The following is an 18,901-nucleotide window of genomic DNA, read 5'->3' as shown; positions in this document are numbered from 1 at the left end:
CTCTCCCGAATTATGACCACGTCAACCTGAGTACTCGACCGCATCGTGCCGAGTCAACTAGGATATTCTTCGACAGCGTTTTGACCCGCATCCGCGTTTTGAAATACTGGTTGATCTAGGGCGACAACCGGAGCAACCGAAGCAACAAAGGAAGAACCCTAAGGTTGTTGCACAGGTGCTAACATCAACACTGTGATGTTGACATCAGCAGGTGTCGTCAGCATTGCAAGGGAAGCACCCTACAATTTGGTTTGCCTCCTCAAGGGCTATGCACCAATAAAGTTGCATGACTTTTGGAGAACATCTGATAGGGTTTTAAGCCCTTCTTCAACCATGAAGTAAGTCCGACATTTTGGCTTCAATTTCAGTCTAAAAAAAAACAAGAAAGCTTTAGAACAATAGAGTGGTTATTTTTTTTTATGGGGAACAACCTAGTAAGATCATTTTTATGATTGATAATGATTTTGGGGCTGTTATATACTTTGGTATTCCAAAGGGGGTTTTGTTCTTTTTTCTTTTTTTTTTTGCTGCCCAGATCAATCCTTTGCCATTACATGGTCATCTCCTACTATTTTTTTTGTTTTAATTTGATTGTGGTACTTTTATCATTGCCTCTTATTTTGTTCTTTGGAGTGTCTTCGAGGTTTGTGGGGCTGATTAGATCATGTCGGAGGTGATTTAGACCACTGAGAACCTTACTTGTGGGTTGGTTGGTTCATTAGGAAACCTAAATGAGAATCCTAATCTGCAAATCACAACTGAGAAAGTGGTTGGCAGTAATTCTAGTAGCGGTCACAATTTGCTAAACGGTTCATGGAGCGTAAAGGAAAAATGAGGTACTTAAATGGTGAATTAAGGGAACTAAGTTTGATTATCCTACTTATGAGATGTTGGAGGTTGGGAAATCCAACATTCTGTCGTGGCTTCTTCATCCGACGATTCCTGCGAATAGGTAGAGGGAAATGCTTATGAAGAAACACAAGAAATTTGGTATGGATTGGCTGTGACCTATTCCTAGAAGTGAGATATGGCTCAGACTTACGGGTTGTTGTGCCAAACTCTTGAGACAAAGCAAGGGGACAGTCCGTGGCAACTTATTATAATACCCTTCTGGGTCTTTGTAAATAATTGGACCATCATGATGATTTTTAGGCTGATTGTTCTTCATATGCATCCTATTTCAAAAGAAAACTGAACGAGAACACATTTTGATTTCTTAGCTGGATTGAATCCAGAGTTTGATCAGATTTCAGACCGAAGTCCAAGACAGAAACCTTCCCCTTCATTGGGGAGGACTGAAGGAGTATGAATGTTTTCAGAGTGAGGCATGCAAGCAGAGTTCCATGTTACCCTATGTTCCTTGGCAGAGATCTGCACTGACTTCTAATTATTCGAGCAATATAAAAGGGGAACCCGTGCTAGTACTGATACACACAAGCAGAAAGAACAAATACAGTAAACTTGTTTGTGATTACTGCGTGAAGTGTCGCCACACCACGAAAACGTGTTGGAAACTCCACAGATATCTTGTCCAAAGGACGACCAGAGGAAGGGGAGGTCAAATAGGTGGCAATGCTAGGCCCTAAGCTAATAATCACTTCTCGATTTCAGACTTTAACCTTTAGTCACTTTTGAACCTACTGTTTTTTCTCACAGATACATCGAGGTCATTCGATGCTCGGTTACTCAGGTAGGTACTTTGTCTACTGGTTCATATACCTTGTTTGTTCATGCAAGTAACGTGGCTATTGCTCTTAGTGAATCTCCCCACACCCTTGGATAATAGATTTAGGGGCTTATGATCGTATGATTTTGTTGTCTTCTTTATTTTCTTCATATAACACATGTTTAGGTGGGGATCAAGGTTTTAAATTTTGGTTTCAATCGACCGGAAATCCATATGGAAACATATGCAAATGACAAATTGTTTTAATCTTTTAAGAAAAAATATGCAAATGATGAAATTTTAAAATGAAAAATTGGGAAATGCTAGAATAAGCACAAATACTTACCTAGAAATCATCACATAAGCAACAAAACCATCCATAATGGCTTAATCACATCGAACACTTAGTGACATGCGGTGTCGCGCATGTCTAGAATAGTAGATTTAATAAAGAAATACAATGCAATGAGTATAAGAAAGTACAATGACTTGTCTCCCCCTAAGGACCCCAACTCTATGTCAATATCACAGAGTTACGAGATACTATTGATTCCATGCCGATATGACATCCCATGGATAAGATTTACTTTGTTATGCAGTTCAATGATGTTGGCTACTAAATATCATTCTCTACATTAATGAAATGAAATGTAAATAATAATATTTTTCCATTCTTTTGTTGTTCTGACCATTTCGGTCAAATTTCGGGAATTACGGTTGAATTTCAGGAATTTAGGTCCAATTTCGGTCAACTTTCAGTAATTTCAGCCAACATTTCGGGGAAATAATGGCATGAAAGGAAATCATGTAGATTTTGTTTCAATGGGGATGGAAATGGAAATATTTCGGTCGTTTCGGGGAAATTTCTGGAAATTTAAAACCATGGTGGGGATGATGTTAGGATAACCGATGGATCACTCTCGTCCATTTCAGTCAAAGGTTCTATCTTTGCTATATTTCCCTTAAAATTTGTGTTGTATGTTCTCGATTTCGCTACTAATTGTAGAGAAACAAGCACATTCACTATCTTAATTGTAGCGTGACTTTTTCTAACTCATTGTCTTTCAGGCCCAATGCATGAGGAGGAAGATTGGCAGTAGTAGAGAAAGCAATGGTCTTTGCATTTTAGATTCTCAGCCTGATGATCATGTTTGTACCCGAGAAACACATGTATCTGGTAGTAGTAAAGCATCTATACTCTAGAGCAAATATGGCTATATTGATTTGCAAAGTATTTTTTCCATGTTATCAAATATTGATGTAATATAAATTTCAATGTGATGTATGTGAACTTGATAAACACCATCATGCATCTTTTTACCCTAGTTTGCATAAAAGTTCAATTCATTTTTCTATTATTCATATTGATGTGGTGGGGGGGGGGGGGGGGGGGGGGGCTCATGTTTTGCTTGTATATCAGGTATAGATGGCTTGTTCTTATTATTGATGATTTTTCTCATACGACCAAAGTCTATCTCCTTCATTTCTCGAGCTCTTTTGTTACAAATGCGTGTCACTAAACATTAGTGGGGTGATGAAGGTCTTCTTGCTGCCTACCTCATCGATCGGATGTCCTTTGAAGTCTTAGACTTCAAGGCATCTATTGAGGTTTTCATGTCTTCCTTTACTGACATTTTTCCTATTCCTCCTCGAGGCTTTGGTTGTGTTTCTCATGTCATCCTACTCTACTGACATTTTTCCTATCTCTCCTTGATTCTTTGGTAGTGTTTGCTTCGTTCACATCCAGTCACTCCGGGGATAAATGGGATCTCAGGGCCACATAATGTATTCTTCTAGGATACTCACCCACTCAGAATGTGTAGCGGTGGTACTATCCTCTGCCCTGAAAAATACAGTGTGAATGGATGTAACTTTTTCGAAGATGCAGGCTACAATTACTCTGAAAACTTCTCTTCAGGGTGAAAACAAGAATAGAGAGACATCTTCTTTACTATTACCTTCTTGGTTCCTACTCAATCAGAGCCTTCCGATGTTCATTCTGATGTTCAGGAAATGTCATCTACTCACACATCACATGAGCGACTAAGTAACAAACTTAAGTTTATTTGAAATGGTAGAAGGATAAGACCATTGCTTTCGCTCCCTGTGAAGAGACCTCTCTACCTATGATTCAGGAAATTCTGACTCTGTCATTCATGTCCCTATTAGTGATTTTTAGAAAAGATGCAAGATGATTGTAATATAAGGCTACTCCGATCTCAAGATTGTCTTGTACTAATATAATCTAACAAAATATGAAATATAGAGAGGTAGATGCACTTATAGAGTTTCAGATGATATCATCCGAGTGTGAAAATCCCTCTTGCTGACTATTGCAAAAAAAGCAATTGAAGAATGAAAAAGAGAGAGACTCAGTCGTGCAACTTCCTTAAGAGTCGTATTCATCCCCTATGGTGCAACAGGGATGCGCGAACCAACCTCTAAGATAAAACAGCCCAAATGCTCCAGTAGACGTGCACTTGCTAACAGGTCCTCTTCAAATCACTCTCAAACTGTGCTCAGACATGGAACGGGCGACGGAGGAACGGAGAGACATTTGCAAAAGAAAATGTCAAGAGAATATAACGTAAAACTATATCTCAGGCGTTGGAAATCTTTTCTCTTTATAGAGAATAATACGCCCCTTAGATAAGAAGCATCTTCTCTGCAAGAGTCACTTCGTGAGTCCGTTCAGAGAAGATGAACATAAACGTTCAAAAACGGTTGCTCAAACAGTAAGATTTTTTTTTTTTTTAAATTGACTATATTACCAATGATGCTTAAATGGTGTCCGTTCAAACAATGGTGTCCATTCAAACAATGCTTAAACGGTCGATCAAAAGTTAAGAATATAAAAAGATGCTTAAATGGTGTCCGTTCAAACAATAAAAACATAAGATGTTTCATTTAAAATTTAACCACAAATTTTGAACGGCAAACAAGCTATTTAGAACGGAAAATTAAAAAAACGTTTTGGAGTTGAAAACACAAACCTGATCGCACGCACGCACTCTCGCGCACACTCGTACCTGCAACCACGATCGGCCAGGCGCATGTGCGTGTGTTTTTTAGTTCATCTTAAAATGGGCTCGCCCAAACAAATCTAATGCCTCTTGAAAAGGCCTAGCCTTTCCCTTTCTTCCACTTTCCAATGAGGGACTAAACTTTTTGCAATGGATTTCCAATGCCTCTTGAAAAAATCTTGGCTCATTTCAGAACCTCTGATATACGATTCCACTACAAGTTTCGGCTTACATTAAGCAGTTGCAGAATTGTGTGTAATTATAATGATTCAGACTCGAACATTCTTCAGTACGTATAGTAAGAAATGAAGACTCAAAGAACAAAGGAAAGGCAAGATGATGATAAAGGAGTAACAGAAATCATTAGGAAACCATTACGAAAGGTATACTGAAAGAGGCAAAGAAAACAGAATTAATAACAATGGTTTGTCACAGTACTAAAAAAAAGGGTAGACCTGAAAGAGCAATTGAATATACTGAAAACATCAAATACCAAGATATACATACAGAATCTTGACAAGGTATGGTAATGCTAATAGAAAGAGAGACGGATCATGTATGCGCTTTGATTTGTGGACACGGACACGGAGTCTCGAACATGGCCTATGTTGCATGGATTCTTTTCTCCCCTATGCTGAATCCGTGTCGACACGTCTCCGCATCCGAATCGGACATGGATTCACGTGGGACGCACCTGGATTCTTGTCGTAGCCATATCCCACACGAATCCCGTTTCCTTTGGGTGAATCCGATTCATCGTTGTCTCTTTTGAAATTCGAATCCCGTATATTTTCCCTTTGAAACATATTTTCTTCTTGACTTTTTTTATATGAAAGCACAACCCGTACTCTTTTAATAAAAACCCTAGCCCCTTGACTTTTGAACATCGACTCCCTTCCTCCTTCAACTCTCTTAATACAAAACTCGCCTCAACCCTCTACCCTCAAATTTTTCATGAATATATATGCGCGCGCACACACACGTGTATATGTGTGTGTGTGTGTGTCTATATATATTTAAATTTCAAATTTTGAAAAAATTATTTTATTTAAAAATTACCAAATCCGAATCCTACTTTTGGGGGTTTGCCGAATCCGACACCTAGAATCCGTGTTGGATCCCGACATGCGAATCGGAATCCATGCAACACGGGACATGGCAAACCCCCAAAATTTAAAAACTGGAACACAGCTAAAATAGAAAGTATATATATGATACAAGAACAAATATTAGTTAAAGAAGAGCTAAAAAGAGTTTATAATAAAAGAATAGTTATATGTAATAATAAAACGGAATGTCACACTTGACACGACATAAAAACATGTCCAAACACCCACATTAAGTCTAACACTTATAACAGTACATTTAAAAGTGTCCAAAGGAGTGTCGACAGGGGTGGACAAGGCAGGACGCGCGTGTCAGCAATAAATTCAAAGTGTCAGCTAAATCATAGTGTACACATAATATTCTCTAGATCAACGAAACGTTGCCAATAAATACATGTGCCCTGTTCCAAAATCACCAACTTAAATATTTCCATCTCACATCAACCAGGCATTAATCAAAGGAGTGAGAGGTAACAATATGACACAAGAGAATAGAATCAACCATGAACATAATAATATTCATTATCTGTACAATAAGGAATAGCAAAAAGAGGTGACCAAATACAACACAAACCTCTGTTCCCGCTATTCCCATGGCAAGTCCAATGTCTGCTTCATGTAGGGCGGGAGCATCGTTAGTCCCATCTCCAGTCACAGCAACAACTTCACCAAACATATTCCTCAAATGTGTCACCAAGGTATGTTTGTCCAGGGGCAAGGATCGAGCCATAACCTGAACAAGATAGAAGAATTCTAGGTAGGGAATTACATTGCTAGGTAATTTGCGTGCATCCATAGGGATTAGTCCCACCCTAAAATGAGGTGGTGATACCCTATGTTAAAAAAAAAAAACAATTGCTAGGTAACACTTAAATGCATCTAGTCAATGAAATGTGAACCTGAATCTTCGGTATCAACTCCTTCATCTCCTGGAGACTCTTACTACGGAACTCTGGCCCTTCTATAGCCAAACCATCATCTGTCAATATGCCACATTCTTTAGCTATCGCTTTAGCTGTATTAATATTGTCCCCGGTGACCATTCTCACAGTAATTCCAGCAGCGATACAAGATTTAACTGCATCCCTTACTCCAGGACGAACGGGATCCTTAATTCCAAAAACTGCTACCAATGTATAACCATCAGTAGGAATGCTGTCACCGTTGAAAGTTTGATCCATATCCTTAAAAGCTAAGCAAAGAGTTCTTAGAGCTTCCCCAGCAAAACCATTTATGACATCCATGACATGCTTTGCATGTGTTTCTGACAAAGACACCAAACAGCCGTCGCGGCAAACAATTTTGTCACACATCTGCAAGATGATTTCGGATGCACCTTTACAGAATGCTCGGAACCCTCCTCCCGGTAGAGACACGAGCACAGACATCTTCTTCCTGACGGAATTGAAAGGCTCAACCTTCACTATTGTAGATTCACCGCGTATTGTATCAAAATCTCCCCCCAAAAGTAAGCCAAAGTGTAACAATGCTGATTCTGTTGGAGTACCCAAAATTGTATTTTCCCCATTTCTGCCTTTCACCACCTCCGAACCAGTACATTGAAATAAAGACTGAAAAAGGATGCTTAAAGTGTTTTCAGGAATTGCAGATTTCAAATTATCCCCCCTCTCATTATGTGTAATGACTATAACATCTTCACAAATCCACACCTTATTAACAACCATTTGATTAGTCGTCAGCGTCCCTGTTTTATCTGTGCAAATACAACTAGCAGAACCCATGGTCTCACACGCTGAAAGATGCCGTACAAGCGCCTTATCATTCATTAACTTCTTCATTGTGAATGCAAGACTTAGGGTGACTGCCAAAGGTAGTCCTTCTGGAACTGCGACTACAATTATAGTCACTGAAATAGCAAAGTAATTAAGTATAGTCAATGCGTCGCTTGAAGACCATTTCAATAACTCGTCTTGAATCCCCTTCTCCCAGAGAAATCTCACTAAAAGTACCGTAAAAGTCAACACAGCAAAACCCACACCAATCTTCCCAATGAGGGTAGCAACACCATTAAGCTTCACTTGCAACGGTGTTTCGTCGTCTCCCCCCTGACTCAGTGTCTCCATCAACCTTCCCCATTCGGTCCTCATACCAACAGATGTCACCAGCATTTTGCCAGACCCATCTTGTACTTTAGTCCCTGATAGAAGAAAAGGTTTCTCTTGATTTACATCCACAGGCTCGCTCTCGCCCGACAAGCTTGATTCATCGATAAGCAAGCTATAACCTGATATAAAAAGCCCATCGGCAGGAACTTGGTCCCCAATAGACAGATGAACAATATCACCAACCACCAAATCATATATAGAGACCTTCTGTCTGTATCCATCTCTAGTCACCTGAATAGAAATCTTCTTTTTCTCCCTATCCAGGTCCTTGAATTGCAATGACTGTCTATAGTCACTGACTGCAGTAACAATAACTACCAAGGAAATACATAGTAGGATTCCAAACCCGTCATACATACCCGTCGGCCACCCTTCAGTTGCAATTCCAACAGCTATAGAAATCACAGCACAAATTATAAGAATTATAAGAGTCAAGTCTTGCAACGCTTCCCATACAAACATCAAGAAGCTTCTAGAAGGTTTTTCGATGTATCGGTTGAACCCGTAGATTTTCTGTCTGCGAGGTAAATCGCTGGTGCTGACACCACTAATGAGTGAGACAGAAACCTTTTGCGCTATCCCATCAACTCCTTGATTATATTTGAAACTCTTCATATCATGGCCTCGAACAATGGATGCAAGCTCATTGGGGTCTATGCCGAAGCCAGCGTCTGCGACCTCTGGAGGAAGCTGGGATTCAAGTCGGTTACCAGCTATACAAAGAAAACAGAAAAATGAAATTCAAGAAAAGAGATGAAAATATGGGTTGAAAATGGGTATTATTAGACATGTTCATGGAGATCATACCATCAATGAAATGCAGCGCGGCTTTTTGGACGTATAGAGCAACTCGGAATCTTTCCTGGCAGAAGATCAAAGCAATCATAAGGGAAAAGGATGAAAGAAGGCCATCCTGTAGCAATCATAGCTTCCTTACAAAGGGACTGATTGATTGTAGGATAGGTTGTTCTAGGTAAGACCCCATCCTGGATTGGATATGATCTATCCTACACAATTTCTATCTCAGAATAACAATATTTACAAAAAAAAAAAGATTAGATTTAAGTATGATTCCACCTTACGGTGTATTTTTAGGATAGATCTTAATCTTACCTAGGACAACTTACCCTGCAATCAAACAGCCCCTAAATGTCTTATGCATGGAGAGAACCAATATTAAAGACTAAAACCCCAGATAAAGCAAATGCCATTAGTGAGTCCCACTTTTTTTTTGTCCAGAAATTCATGAAATAAGGATTGAAATCAATTCAAATAGAATATGTTTCATTACCACTATGCATGGATACATTTGTGCTCAGTGTCTAGAAAAAAATAGAAAAGTTTAGATTATCAGCAGTGTTGCATGGATTCGGATTCGTGTGTCGGGATCTGACACAGATTCGAGGTGTCGGATTCGGCAAACCCCAAGAAGTAGGATTCGGATTCGGTAATGTCTACATAAAATAAAATTTTAAAAATTAAAAATAATATATATATATATATATATAGAGAGAGAGAGAGAGAGGTTGTAGGGTCGAGTTGTTAGAGTTTTTATTAAGAGAGTCGAAGAGGAAGGGGGTCGAGGCACTAGGGTTTTTATTAAATGAGTATGGCTTGTGCTTTTATATAAAAAAAAGTTAAGAACAAAACACACCTAAAGGGAAAATATATAGGATTCACATTTTAAAAGAGACAACAATGAATCAGATTCGCCTGAAAAAAGAGGATTCGTGCGGGACACGGCTACGACAAGAATCCGGGTGTGTCCCACGTGAATCCAAGTCCGATTCAGGTGTGGAGACGTGTCGACACGGATTCGGCATTGGGGGGCAAAGAATCCATACAACACCGATTATCAGGAAGTAACAACAACCACCGAACATGATTGTCAGAACAAGAGGAAGCACTAATAAAAGGTGTTACAGCATGTCTGGAAAACATCTGTAACACATTGTATATAGGGGCATCTCATTTCGCATCTCGTCTTGTTGTGTCTTTGGTAATTGCGGAGAGAGAGAGAGAGAGAGAGAGAGAGATTCAGGTGAAAAGATGTGTTAGTCGACCTCTAGTTAGGTCAGCTGAGATATATATGATTATTATTAAAAGGAAAAAATAAAAGTAACCCTAGTACTTAATACAAGAAAATACACATTACACTTTTGCACTCCCCCCAAGCTGGAAGCATATTTATCACTCATGCCCACCTTGGAACACAAGAAGAAAAGGATTCCTAGCAAGGACTTTGGTAAAGACATCACTCAATTGATCCTTAGACTTCACAAATGGCGTAAATATCTTCTTACTCGTGACTGTATCACAAACAAAGTGACAATCAACCTCAATATGCTTCGTTCTGGCATAGAAGACTGGATTTCTAACAATGTAGGTTGCAGCCTAATTGTCACACACACTACCATAGGTTTATTAGATACAAATCCAAATTAACTCATAAGAGTTTTTACCCACATCAATTCGCACGATAATTCGGATTTTCTAGAGTGTTTTGTCATCAAGTTGGAATGGGGTTTGCAATGAAGGATCTGGGCCCTCTTTACTACTTTCTTGACATATAGGTCTCCCTATTTTAAAGGTGGAATGTTTTTCTCACAAAGCAAATATGCCTAGGATCTTCTTGTTTGAGTCCAGATCCTTGGTTGCGAGCCATTTCCATGCCTAGGTATGTGAAGAATATTGTTCAAGATGTTCGAATCAATTTTCCAACCCTTCTCTGTATCGAAGGAATGCTGATGCACTCTAGTACATTACTATCACCTATGTTGCATGGATTCTTTGCCCCATATGCCGAATCCTTGTCGACATGTCTCCAGATGCGAATCGGACATGGATTTGCATGGAACACACCCGGATTCTTGTCTTAGCTGCGTCCGGCACTAATCCCGTTTTTCGGGCAAATCAGACTTATCATTGTCTCTTGTAAAATGTGAATCCCTTTAAACATGTTTTCTTCTTAACTTTTTTTTATATGAAAGCACAACCCGTACTCTTTTAATAAATACCCTAGTGAATCAACCCTCCAATCGACCCTTTTTCTCCGACTCTGTTAATTAAAAACTCGCCTCGACCTTCTACCCTCAATTTTTTCATGAATACATAATACATAGATTCTATACGGTGGATGCGCATGTAAGTTGGTATTGGCGATACCTACCTTAATATTAGATCCAATAGCAGCGCACTTTTTAAGATGTTGTTGCTGGATCAAATATCAAGGGCGACACTTGATATTGGAAGCGTACCGATCGGAAATCCGTGCATTTCACAAGACAAAAAAAAACCAATAATGAAGCGTAACGATCGCAAATCCGTTCGGATCCGTTCTGTTTTATTAATTTTTGTCAACACCACCATGTTTCGTCCGGAATGCCTTTTTTTTAAATTATATGTTTGTCCTCCAACAACTCTTTTCTACTTTTTTATTGTTTTACCCTTATTTTATGGAGATTTTATATGGTGTAAGGCTGTAAGCCCTTATAATCCGTATTTTTCAAAAATAGTACGGACCACACTATAGGATGATCCAAACCGTCCATGAGATGGGCCACAAAGTAAATAGGTTGTGCCCAAAAATCCATTTCTATAGGATGATCCCAACCCTCCGATCTACAGAGGAACTACGTATTATGGAAGCCTCTCTAATTCGAAGGCTAGGATCATCCTATGGACATGATTTTTGGGGCACAACCTTTACTTTATGGCCCATCATGTGGACGGTATGGATCATCCTTTAGTGTGGCTCGTACAGTACTTTTTGAAAAATACGGGACTATATGGGCTTACACCATATAATTTATCTATTTTATGTCCATTTTTTACCATTTTAGTCGTGTTTAAAAATGCAGATGCGGGTCAAAATGCGGCCAAGAAAAATTCTTGTCGGCTCGGCGCGGATGCAGCCAGGAATGCGGTTCACGTGGCTGAGTACTCGGTTGATGCGGTCATAAATCGGGAAAGTCAAAGGAGTTTTATTGACTCTGTAGGGAAAAATGCGGAACACGATTGCAAAAGGCGGAACGCAGTCAAGGGAAAAGGAAGTCGACTCGGGGGAGTCCACGATGACATGGGTGAGTTTTAAAACTATGCGTTTTAGAGGCATTTGAAGGTATTTTTCGTCTTTTTGCCTCTCCAAACAAAAAAAAGACTATATAAACCCATCTAAGCCCCCATTTTCTTCAATTCTTCTCAATATTTCTCAATTCCTTCTATTCATCTATACTCCTTGTAGTTGATGTATTAGCAATATTTTTTGTTGGTTCTAAATTCCATCGTACTTTCATTGACGTATTGCAATAAATTTAATGTTTTAAGTAACAAAATGTGTCTTCTTGTAAAATTTGGTTGGTATAATGGTTTCTTATATTTTTCTAACAATTTTTCATTTTTTGAAATTTTTAAGTACTAAAAAAATCCTCTGATTGTAGGATCTGTTTTGAAAAGAAACTTTGAAGTTGCACCCTTTGTTTCAAAACACGGATACGGCGTGGAACGCCGCTCAAGAAAATCCCAGATAACTCGGCATGATGCAATCAAGTTCTCGGTTGACACGACTGAGTATTCAGTTGACACGTTCATAATTCGAGAGAGTCAAAATAGTTTTTATTGACTATATAGGGCAAAACATGGAATGCAGCCAAGGTAAAAGGGAGTCAATTCCGAGGAGTATACGATAACGCAGGGGAGTTTTAAAACCATGGTTGCACCCCTAATTGACAATTATGGTGTTAATATCGTATGCCAGTCTACGAGTGCTCCAAAAAATGGAACTTCTAGGTAGTTAAGAAGATTCTTCATCACTCAGTGGTACACAAACTTTCGGTACTAGTTCTCTTGGGTTGTATGGCTTCTCTGATGCAGACTAGCTAGTTGTACCAACACTCTTCACTCAATCACTAGATTTCGCACTTTCCTTGTTTCTAATTGTGTATATCTTGGAGTAGTAAGAAGCAATCGACCATGGCTCATTCAAGTGCCAAAGTTGAATATTGTTCCACGGCATCCCATCCACGCCTACATAATTGATTTGGTTTTCTTTTATTCTTCAAGATGTCGGTGACCCTCCTTTGCAGAAAAGCACACTTTTTTGTGATAATGTCAATAATTTTTTATTTTTTTTAAAGATAATGTCAATAATTTATACATGATGGCTAATCTAGTTCTCCATGTTTGAACCAAGCACATTGAGTTCGACTATAACTTTGTAAGCACAAAGTTGCACTTGTATTAATTCTTGCTTGTTTGTTTCTTCTCGCAATATGTAGCTGATATATTCACCAAACCTCCGCATTGTGATTTTTTTGAGATCATGGTTTCAAACTCGGGCTTCAATTGTCCCCTTAACCCAGTTTTATGTGGACTAATACAAAGATTCATACCCGAAAATATGATACGGTGAGAGAAGAATCAAAAAATTTGGGAAGAGATTTCATAGGGTTAAAAATTAAAATAAAGGTTAGGTGCAAGAACTCCTAGAATGGAAAGATGTCTATATCGGAAAAAATCATGTGGAAACAGAAAAAATCAGATCAAATCGGCAAAAATAGCTCAAATTGGCAAAAAAATAGGTTCAAGTCAGCAAACATCGGGTCGAGTTAGTTAAAACCGGGTCAAATCGAGAAAGGATAGGATCAAATTGACAAAAATCAGGTCAAATCAGCAAAAAAATGGGTCAAATTGAAAAAAAAAAAAAAAGAGATCTAAGTCAACAAAAATGAGGTCAAATTGGCAAAAAAATCAGGTCAAATCAGCAAAAATCGGGTCAGATCGGGTTAAAAGTAGGGTGAAATCGGAAAACCTGACTTTTTTATGTAAGCTAAATTTTTTACAGTTTTTGTTGATTTGTTATGGTCCGAGAGGAGAGAGGAGGGCAGCCTAGGTATGGGACTAGGTGCGACCCAGCCTAGTATGGGACAGGTTTAAAGGGCCATGCCTAACATGTTCCATTAGCTCTGGAGCTTTTGGCATATTGGTAAGGTACTTGACATTTGGTATCAAAGCAGCCACCACATCCCGTGTTCGAGTCACAGAAGGGGCTACCTGGAAAAAAGGCCAGAGTGAAAGCTCTCACAGAGTGGGCCGCCAAGGACGACGGATTCAAAAGCTTGGTGGTATGTTACGGTCCTGAGTGGGGAGGCAGCCTAGGTATGGGACTGGCTGGGCTAGCCTGGTATGGGACATGTTTAAAGGGCCCTGCCTAATGTGTTCCATCAGCTCTGGAGCTTTTAGCATATTGGTAAGGTGCCTAACATGATTTGTCCTATTTTTGCTAATTTGACTCAATTTTTAGTGTATTAGTTGACATAATTTTAGCCGAATTTTTGGGCCATGCCTAACATGTTCCATTAGCTCTGGAGCTTTTGGCATATTGGTAAGGTACCTGACATTTGGTATCAAAGCAGCCACCACATCCCTTGTTCGACTCACGGAATTGGCGACCTGTGGAAAGAGCTAGCTAGAAAAAATGCCAGAGTGAAAGCTCTCACAGAGTGGGCCGCCAAGGACGACGGATTCAAAAGCGTGGTGGTATGCTACGGTCCTGAGTGGAGGGGGCAGCCTAGGTATGGGACTGGCTGGGCTAGCCTGGTATGGGACATGTTTAAAGGGCCCTGCCTAATGTGTTCCATCAGCTCTGGAGCTTTTAGCGTATTGGTAAGGTGCCTAACATGATTTGTCCTATTTTTGCTAATTTGACTCAATTTTTTGTCAATTTTTTGTGTATTAGTTGACATAATTTTAGTCGATTTTTTGTCGATTTAACCTAATGTTTCCAATTCAACCCGGTTTTTTTTTTTTTTTTTGCCGATTCAACTCAATTTATAGCTAATTTTCTGATTTTTTTTTTTTTTTTGTACCAATCCCTGTGAGAATTGAACACGAGACGTTAGACATACATGGTCCACAAACACAACAGTGAGGGATTGGTATAACAGTTAAGCTATAATTTGTTATTTTTTGCCAATTCCAACCATAATTTTAGACTCTTTTTGTAATTATTTGATCTATCCCATTTGAATATTTTATCAGTTATATTTTCTAGGTTTTACCACTAAAAAAAAACATGGCTTTTCTGGGAGAAAAATACGGAATACGGATAGTTATTTCAACTAACCACAAAAAAAGGCATTTTTCCTCTTATCATCAAAACACGCATGAATCTTGAAAATGTGCAGAAAAATGACCAGATTGCCCTTTCTAACACCATCACAACCCACATAACCCCCTCGGACTTTGTGGAAGATAGTATACTTCAGTCGTTCTCTTTGATTGGGTTCAAGTTATTTAAAAGTTGGGGTCAAATGACTAACCGGACAGGTCGGGACACGGTCGGCCCACGTGGCTCTCCAATGAGAACCGAATGGCAAACCCCCGAAACCGAGTTTTTTCATTAGAATTTCAACAGGAATGGGCTTTTAAAACGGTGGATGAGGCTCCAAGCACTGCTTCGTCGCATATCTTCTTGCGAAATTCTTGCTACCAAATGGCATTTGGAAATTTAGTTCCAACGAAATTCTAGTAAGCATCCGTACAACCAAATGGTTCTTCAAAACCCCACCCCCATAGGGTCCTTTGTCTGCCATTCTACACAAATCCCCTTTTGACTTCCCATTCCCGGCGAGATTCCCATTCTACACAAATCCCCTAGGTCCACTTCTCGTTATGGGATTTTACTTGTAAAGCAAGCAAAGCAGGACTTCCAACCCGAGATAAGGATAATAAAGGCTCCCTAGACCCTAGAATTGAAAAGGTCATAAATCACCACCCAAGTCTACACAAACAATGAGCCATTTATTACGTGACAGACACTCAAAACCACAAAAATCAACAAAAAAACAACTGAACCATGGCAGACGCGGCAAAACACCTTGACCGAGATGGTTTGGACGGAAGTAAACCCTAGACCAGTTCTATGTTCAAACTCCAAAATGCCAAGATGGTTTGGACGGAATTCCAAAATGCCAAGATGGTTTAGACGGAAATACAACCCTAGACCGAGTTTTGTGTTCAAACTCCAAAATGGGTAAAAGCAATTTTAGGAATGCATTCGGACTGAGAGAGAGACAGAGTCACATGCGACCTTGCACGCATGACCTCCCACCGGAAGGCTCTGCCCCACTACTGTATTTTGATGAGGGCACTCTCACTTTATTAAAAGTACGGTATGGCCGGCATCATAAGATGATCCAAACCGTCCATTAGATAGGCCACACCCTAAACAGGTTGTGCCCAAAAAAATTATTTTCATAATAGAGGGTTAGGATAAACCCTCTAACATTCAATTTGGAGGGTTAGGATCAACCTATGAAAATGATTTTGGTGGCACAACTAATTTAGGCTGTGGGCGTATAATAAACAGTTTAGATCACCCTTACTGTGCGTGCCATACCGCACTTTTAATTAATAAAGTGAGGAGTGCCCTCGCCAGAATATAACAGTGATGATAACATTTCCCATATTTTATTGAAAAATAGAATAGTATTGTGATGGCGAAATAACGTCTTCACAGGGCCGGGCGAAGCTTCCAAGAAACTTCCCCAAAGTGTCTTCTTCTGTTATACGGATTAAAGTACTTGGCGTCGTGCCATGGCCCATGGGTCGCTAACAAGTTACCACTAACAACCAACATATTTATTAGGACTAAGGGATTGGGATTTGAATTTGGCACCCTTAAAATCTAGCCCCTTCCACCGTCTATATTATAGTATATTATCTTTTCAGTCACTTTCTTTTTTCACACGCCTTGGAAAAGAGGAGATCAAAGTCAGCTTTAAAATTTGGGATAATTACATTTACACCCCCTCTAGTTTCTGACACATCCACTTCCACGCCTATAGTTTAAAACTTGACAAATACACCCCTGTAGTTTCAATTTGTTTAAGGTAGGCCCCCTCAGCTGAAGGTTCGTCCATAGATTGAAGGGTTAGGATGATCCGATGGAGCTGATTTTTTGGGCACACCCTATCTATGTCAGGACCCATCAAATGAACGCTTTGGACCATCCAAACAATGTGGGCCACATTATTTGGATGATTTTTTGGTATTGTTTGGATTCGGATATGGGCCCACATTATTTGGATGATCCAAAGCGTTCATTTGATGGGTCCTGACATAGATAGGGTGTGCCTAAAAAATCAACAAATTTGAAACTACAGGGGTGTATTTGTCACGTTTTAAACTATAGGGGTGGAAGTGGATATGTCATAAACGAGAGGGGGTGTAAATGTAATTATCCCTTAAAATTTAGTCACTTCCACCGTCTATTTTCTAGTGTGTTATCTTTTCAGCAACTACCCTTTAAAAAAGAAGATATCAATGTCCATGTTTCTCCTACTCTATTGATAGAGATATAACAACAGAGATGCCCCTTTGATAGCCCTCTGAGTACCTGAATTGGGCTATTTGAAACCCTGCCCATAACATAATTCAAAGTTTTAAACTCTCCCGAATCATCTATGACTATCCTGAATAAAAAAAGAGATGCCCCTTTCATACCCGAGTCAATAAAAACTCCTCCGAGGACTCTCCTGAATTATGACCGCCTCAACATCCATCCGCATCATGCTGAGTCGACTCAGATTTTCTTCAGCAGGCAGCAGCTCAGCATTAGCGTTTGCCGTCCTTTTCGGGGGTTGGTCCGATGGCAGGCCTTAGACCCAACAGGACAACAGGTAAACTACAGAGGGGCGACTTATCCTAGAGCGGGGGTGCAAATTTATCATCTCCCAGAGTAAAATACCATTAAAGTGAAAGTAGGTCCGACGCGAGATCTGGTCGTACGGAGAACTCTGGTGACCGTTTTTGGATTACTCCATTTTCTGTCTCTTGCTATCATCCGCCGGAGGAGCACAAAGATCATATCCATCTTTTCCTAACACGAGACTCCCTCCTCTTATCCATCTTTTCCTAACACGAAACTCCCTTCTCTTATCCTCTCTTTTCTCAGATTTTCCAGATCTGAGAGCGAAATTCCTGACTTTATTGTGACGGAAATCTTCACTGTCATCTCACATACGAAAAAATCTCTATAAAAATACCTAAACTCGCAACAATTTCTCCTCAAAACTCTTCGATTTCGTCATAATAAAGGAAAGTTTCTCAGATTCAAATCTCTACATTTTCAGATCGGAATATAAACATACGATTTCACGAATCAAATCGATTAAAATCATCAGATTCCACAAATCAAAACATTTTAAAAAAGCAGTTTAGAGATTAATATAAAGTTGACTGAAAATCTTAGGATCCTAATAAAGCAAAACTCAGATCTAAGCCTTGAAAGATAAAAGAAGAAAGAAAAGCAAAATAAAATCGAGAAAAAAACAGACCTGAATGCTCTTCTTTTTCTCTTCGGCTTCGGATCTTTTTTCCAGATCGGCAGTAAAACGAAACCTCCTCTTTGGATTCTTCACGATGATCCAGACTGCTGTTCTCCATCTCCTCAGAGCTTCTTCTGAGGGGTTTTTTGGAAGTTCAAAATCCTTGAGATATTTCTCCATTCTAGAAAGAGAAAAAAAACTTAGAAAAACTTGTATTTATTTCTCTCTGAAATAAGAAGATGAAGAGACTAGATTTTTAGGGTTTTTAAGAGTAACCGTGTTTGATATTTGTAGTTATGATTCTTCAATTCCGCCGGCTATGGCGGGAACAGAGAAGGAGAGAAGCGGAAGTGAAAATATAATTCCAAAATTGTATGCCGAATAAAAGATTTTATATTTTCACTTCCGCTTCTGGGCGCTGATATCCCCTCGCCCCCCCTGACGGCTGGCTAACGTTAAACGTTAGGATTTAACGAATATGCCACTTTCCCACCACTTGACCGGTCTCTCTCTCCACACACACACAGGAACAGTTGGTGGGCCCAACAGAAACCGTTGGTGGAATGGTGGGCCCATCTTTGAACAACGTAGGCCCCGCCCATACCACACCATAGGATAATCCAAACCGTCCATTTGATGGGCCATAAACGTA

At 39.5% G+C, this 18,901-nt stretch overlaps 1 protein-coding gene across 1 annotated transcript in view; it reads right to left on the bottom strand.

Moving 5' to 3' along the window:
* ACA11 (autoinhibited Ca2+-ATPase 11) overlaps nt 1-18,683 on the bottom strand; it is a 30,203-nt gene extending 11,520 nt beyond the window's left edge. Inside the window, exons 1-5 of the mRNA XM_077362091.1 lie at nt 18,526-18,683; nt 18,259-18,430; nt 8,729-8,783; nt 6,695-8,634; nt 6,370-6,528 (exon numbers count right to left, since the gene is read on the bottom strand). Coding sequence (XP_077218206.1) covers nt 6,370-6,528; nt 6,695-8,634; nt 8,729-8,783; nt 18,259-18,429 — 2,325 coding nt within the window. The 5' untranslated portion in view covers nt 18,430; nt 18,526-18,683. The remainder of the gene's footprint in view (nt 1-6,369; nt 6,529-6,694; nt 8,635-8,728; nt 8,784-18,258; nt 18,431-18,525) is intronic.
* Between the last annotated feature and the right edge of the window lie 218 nt (nt 18,684-18,901).

Source organism: Tasmannia lanceolata, unplaced genomic scaffold, assembly GCF_043159265.1.
Source record: "Tasmannia lanceolata isolate RefF3 unplaced genomic scaffold, GAP_Taslan_0.1 ptg000019l, whole genome shotgun sequence".
NCBI lineage: Eukaryota > Viridiplantae > Streptophyta > Magnoliopsida > Canellales > Winteraceae > Tasmannia > Tasmannia lanceolata.
Note: the sequence above shows the minus strand (reverse complement) of the source record. Positions and strands in the feature narration are given on the sequence as shown.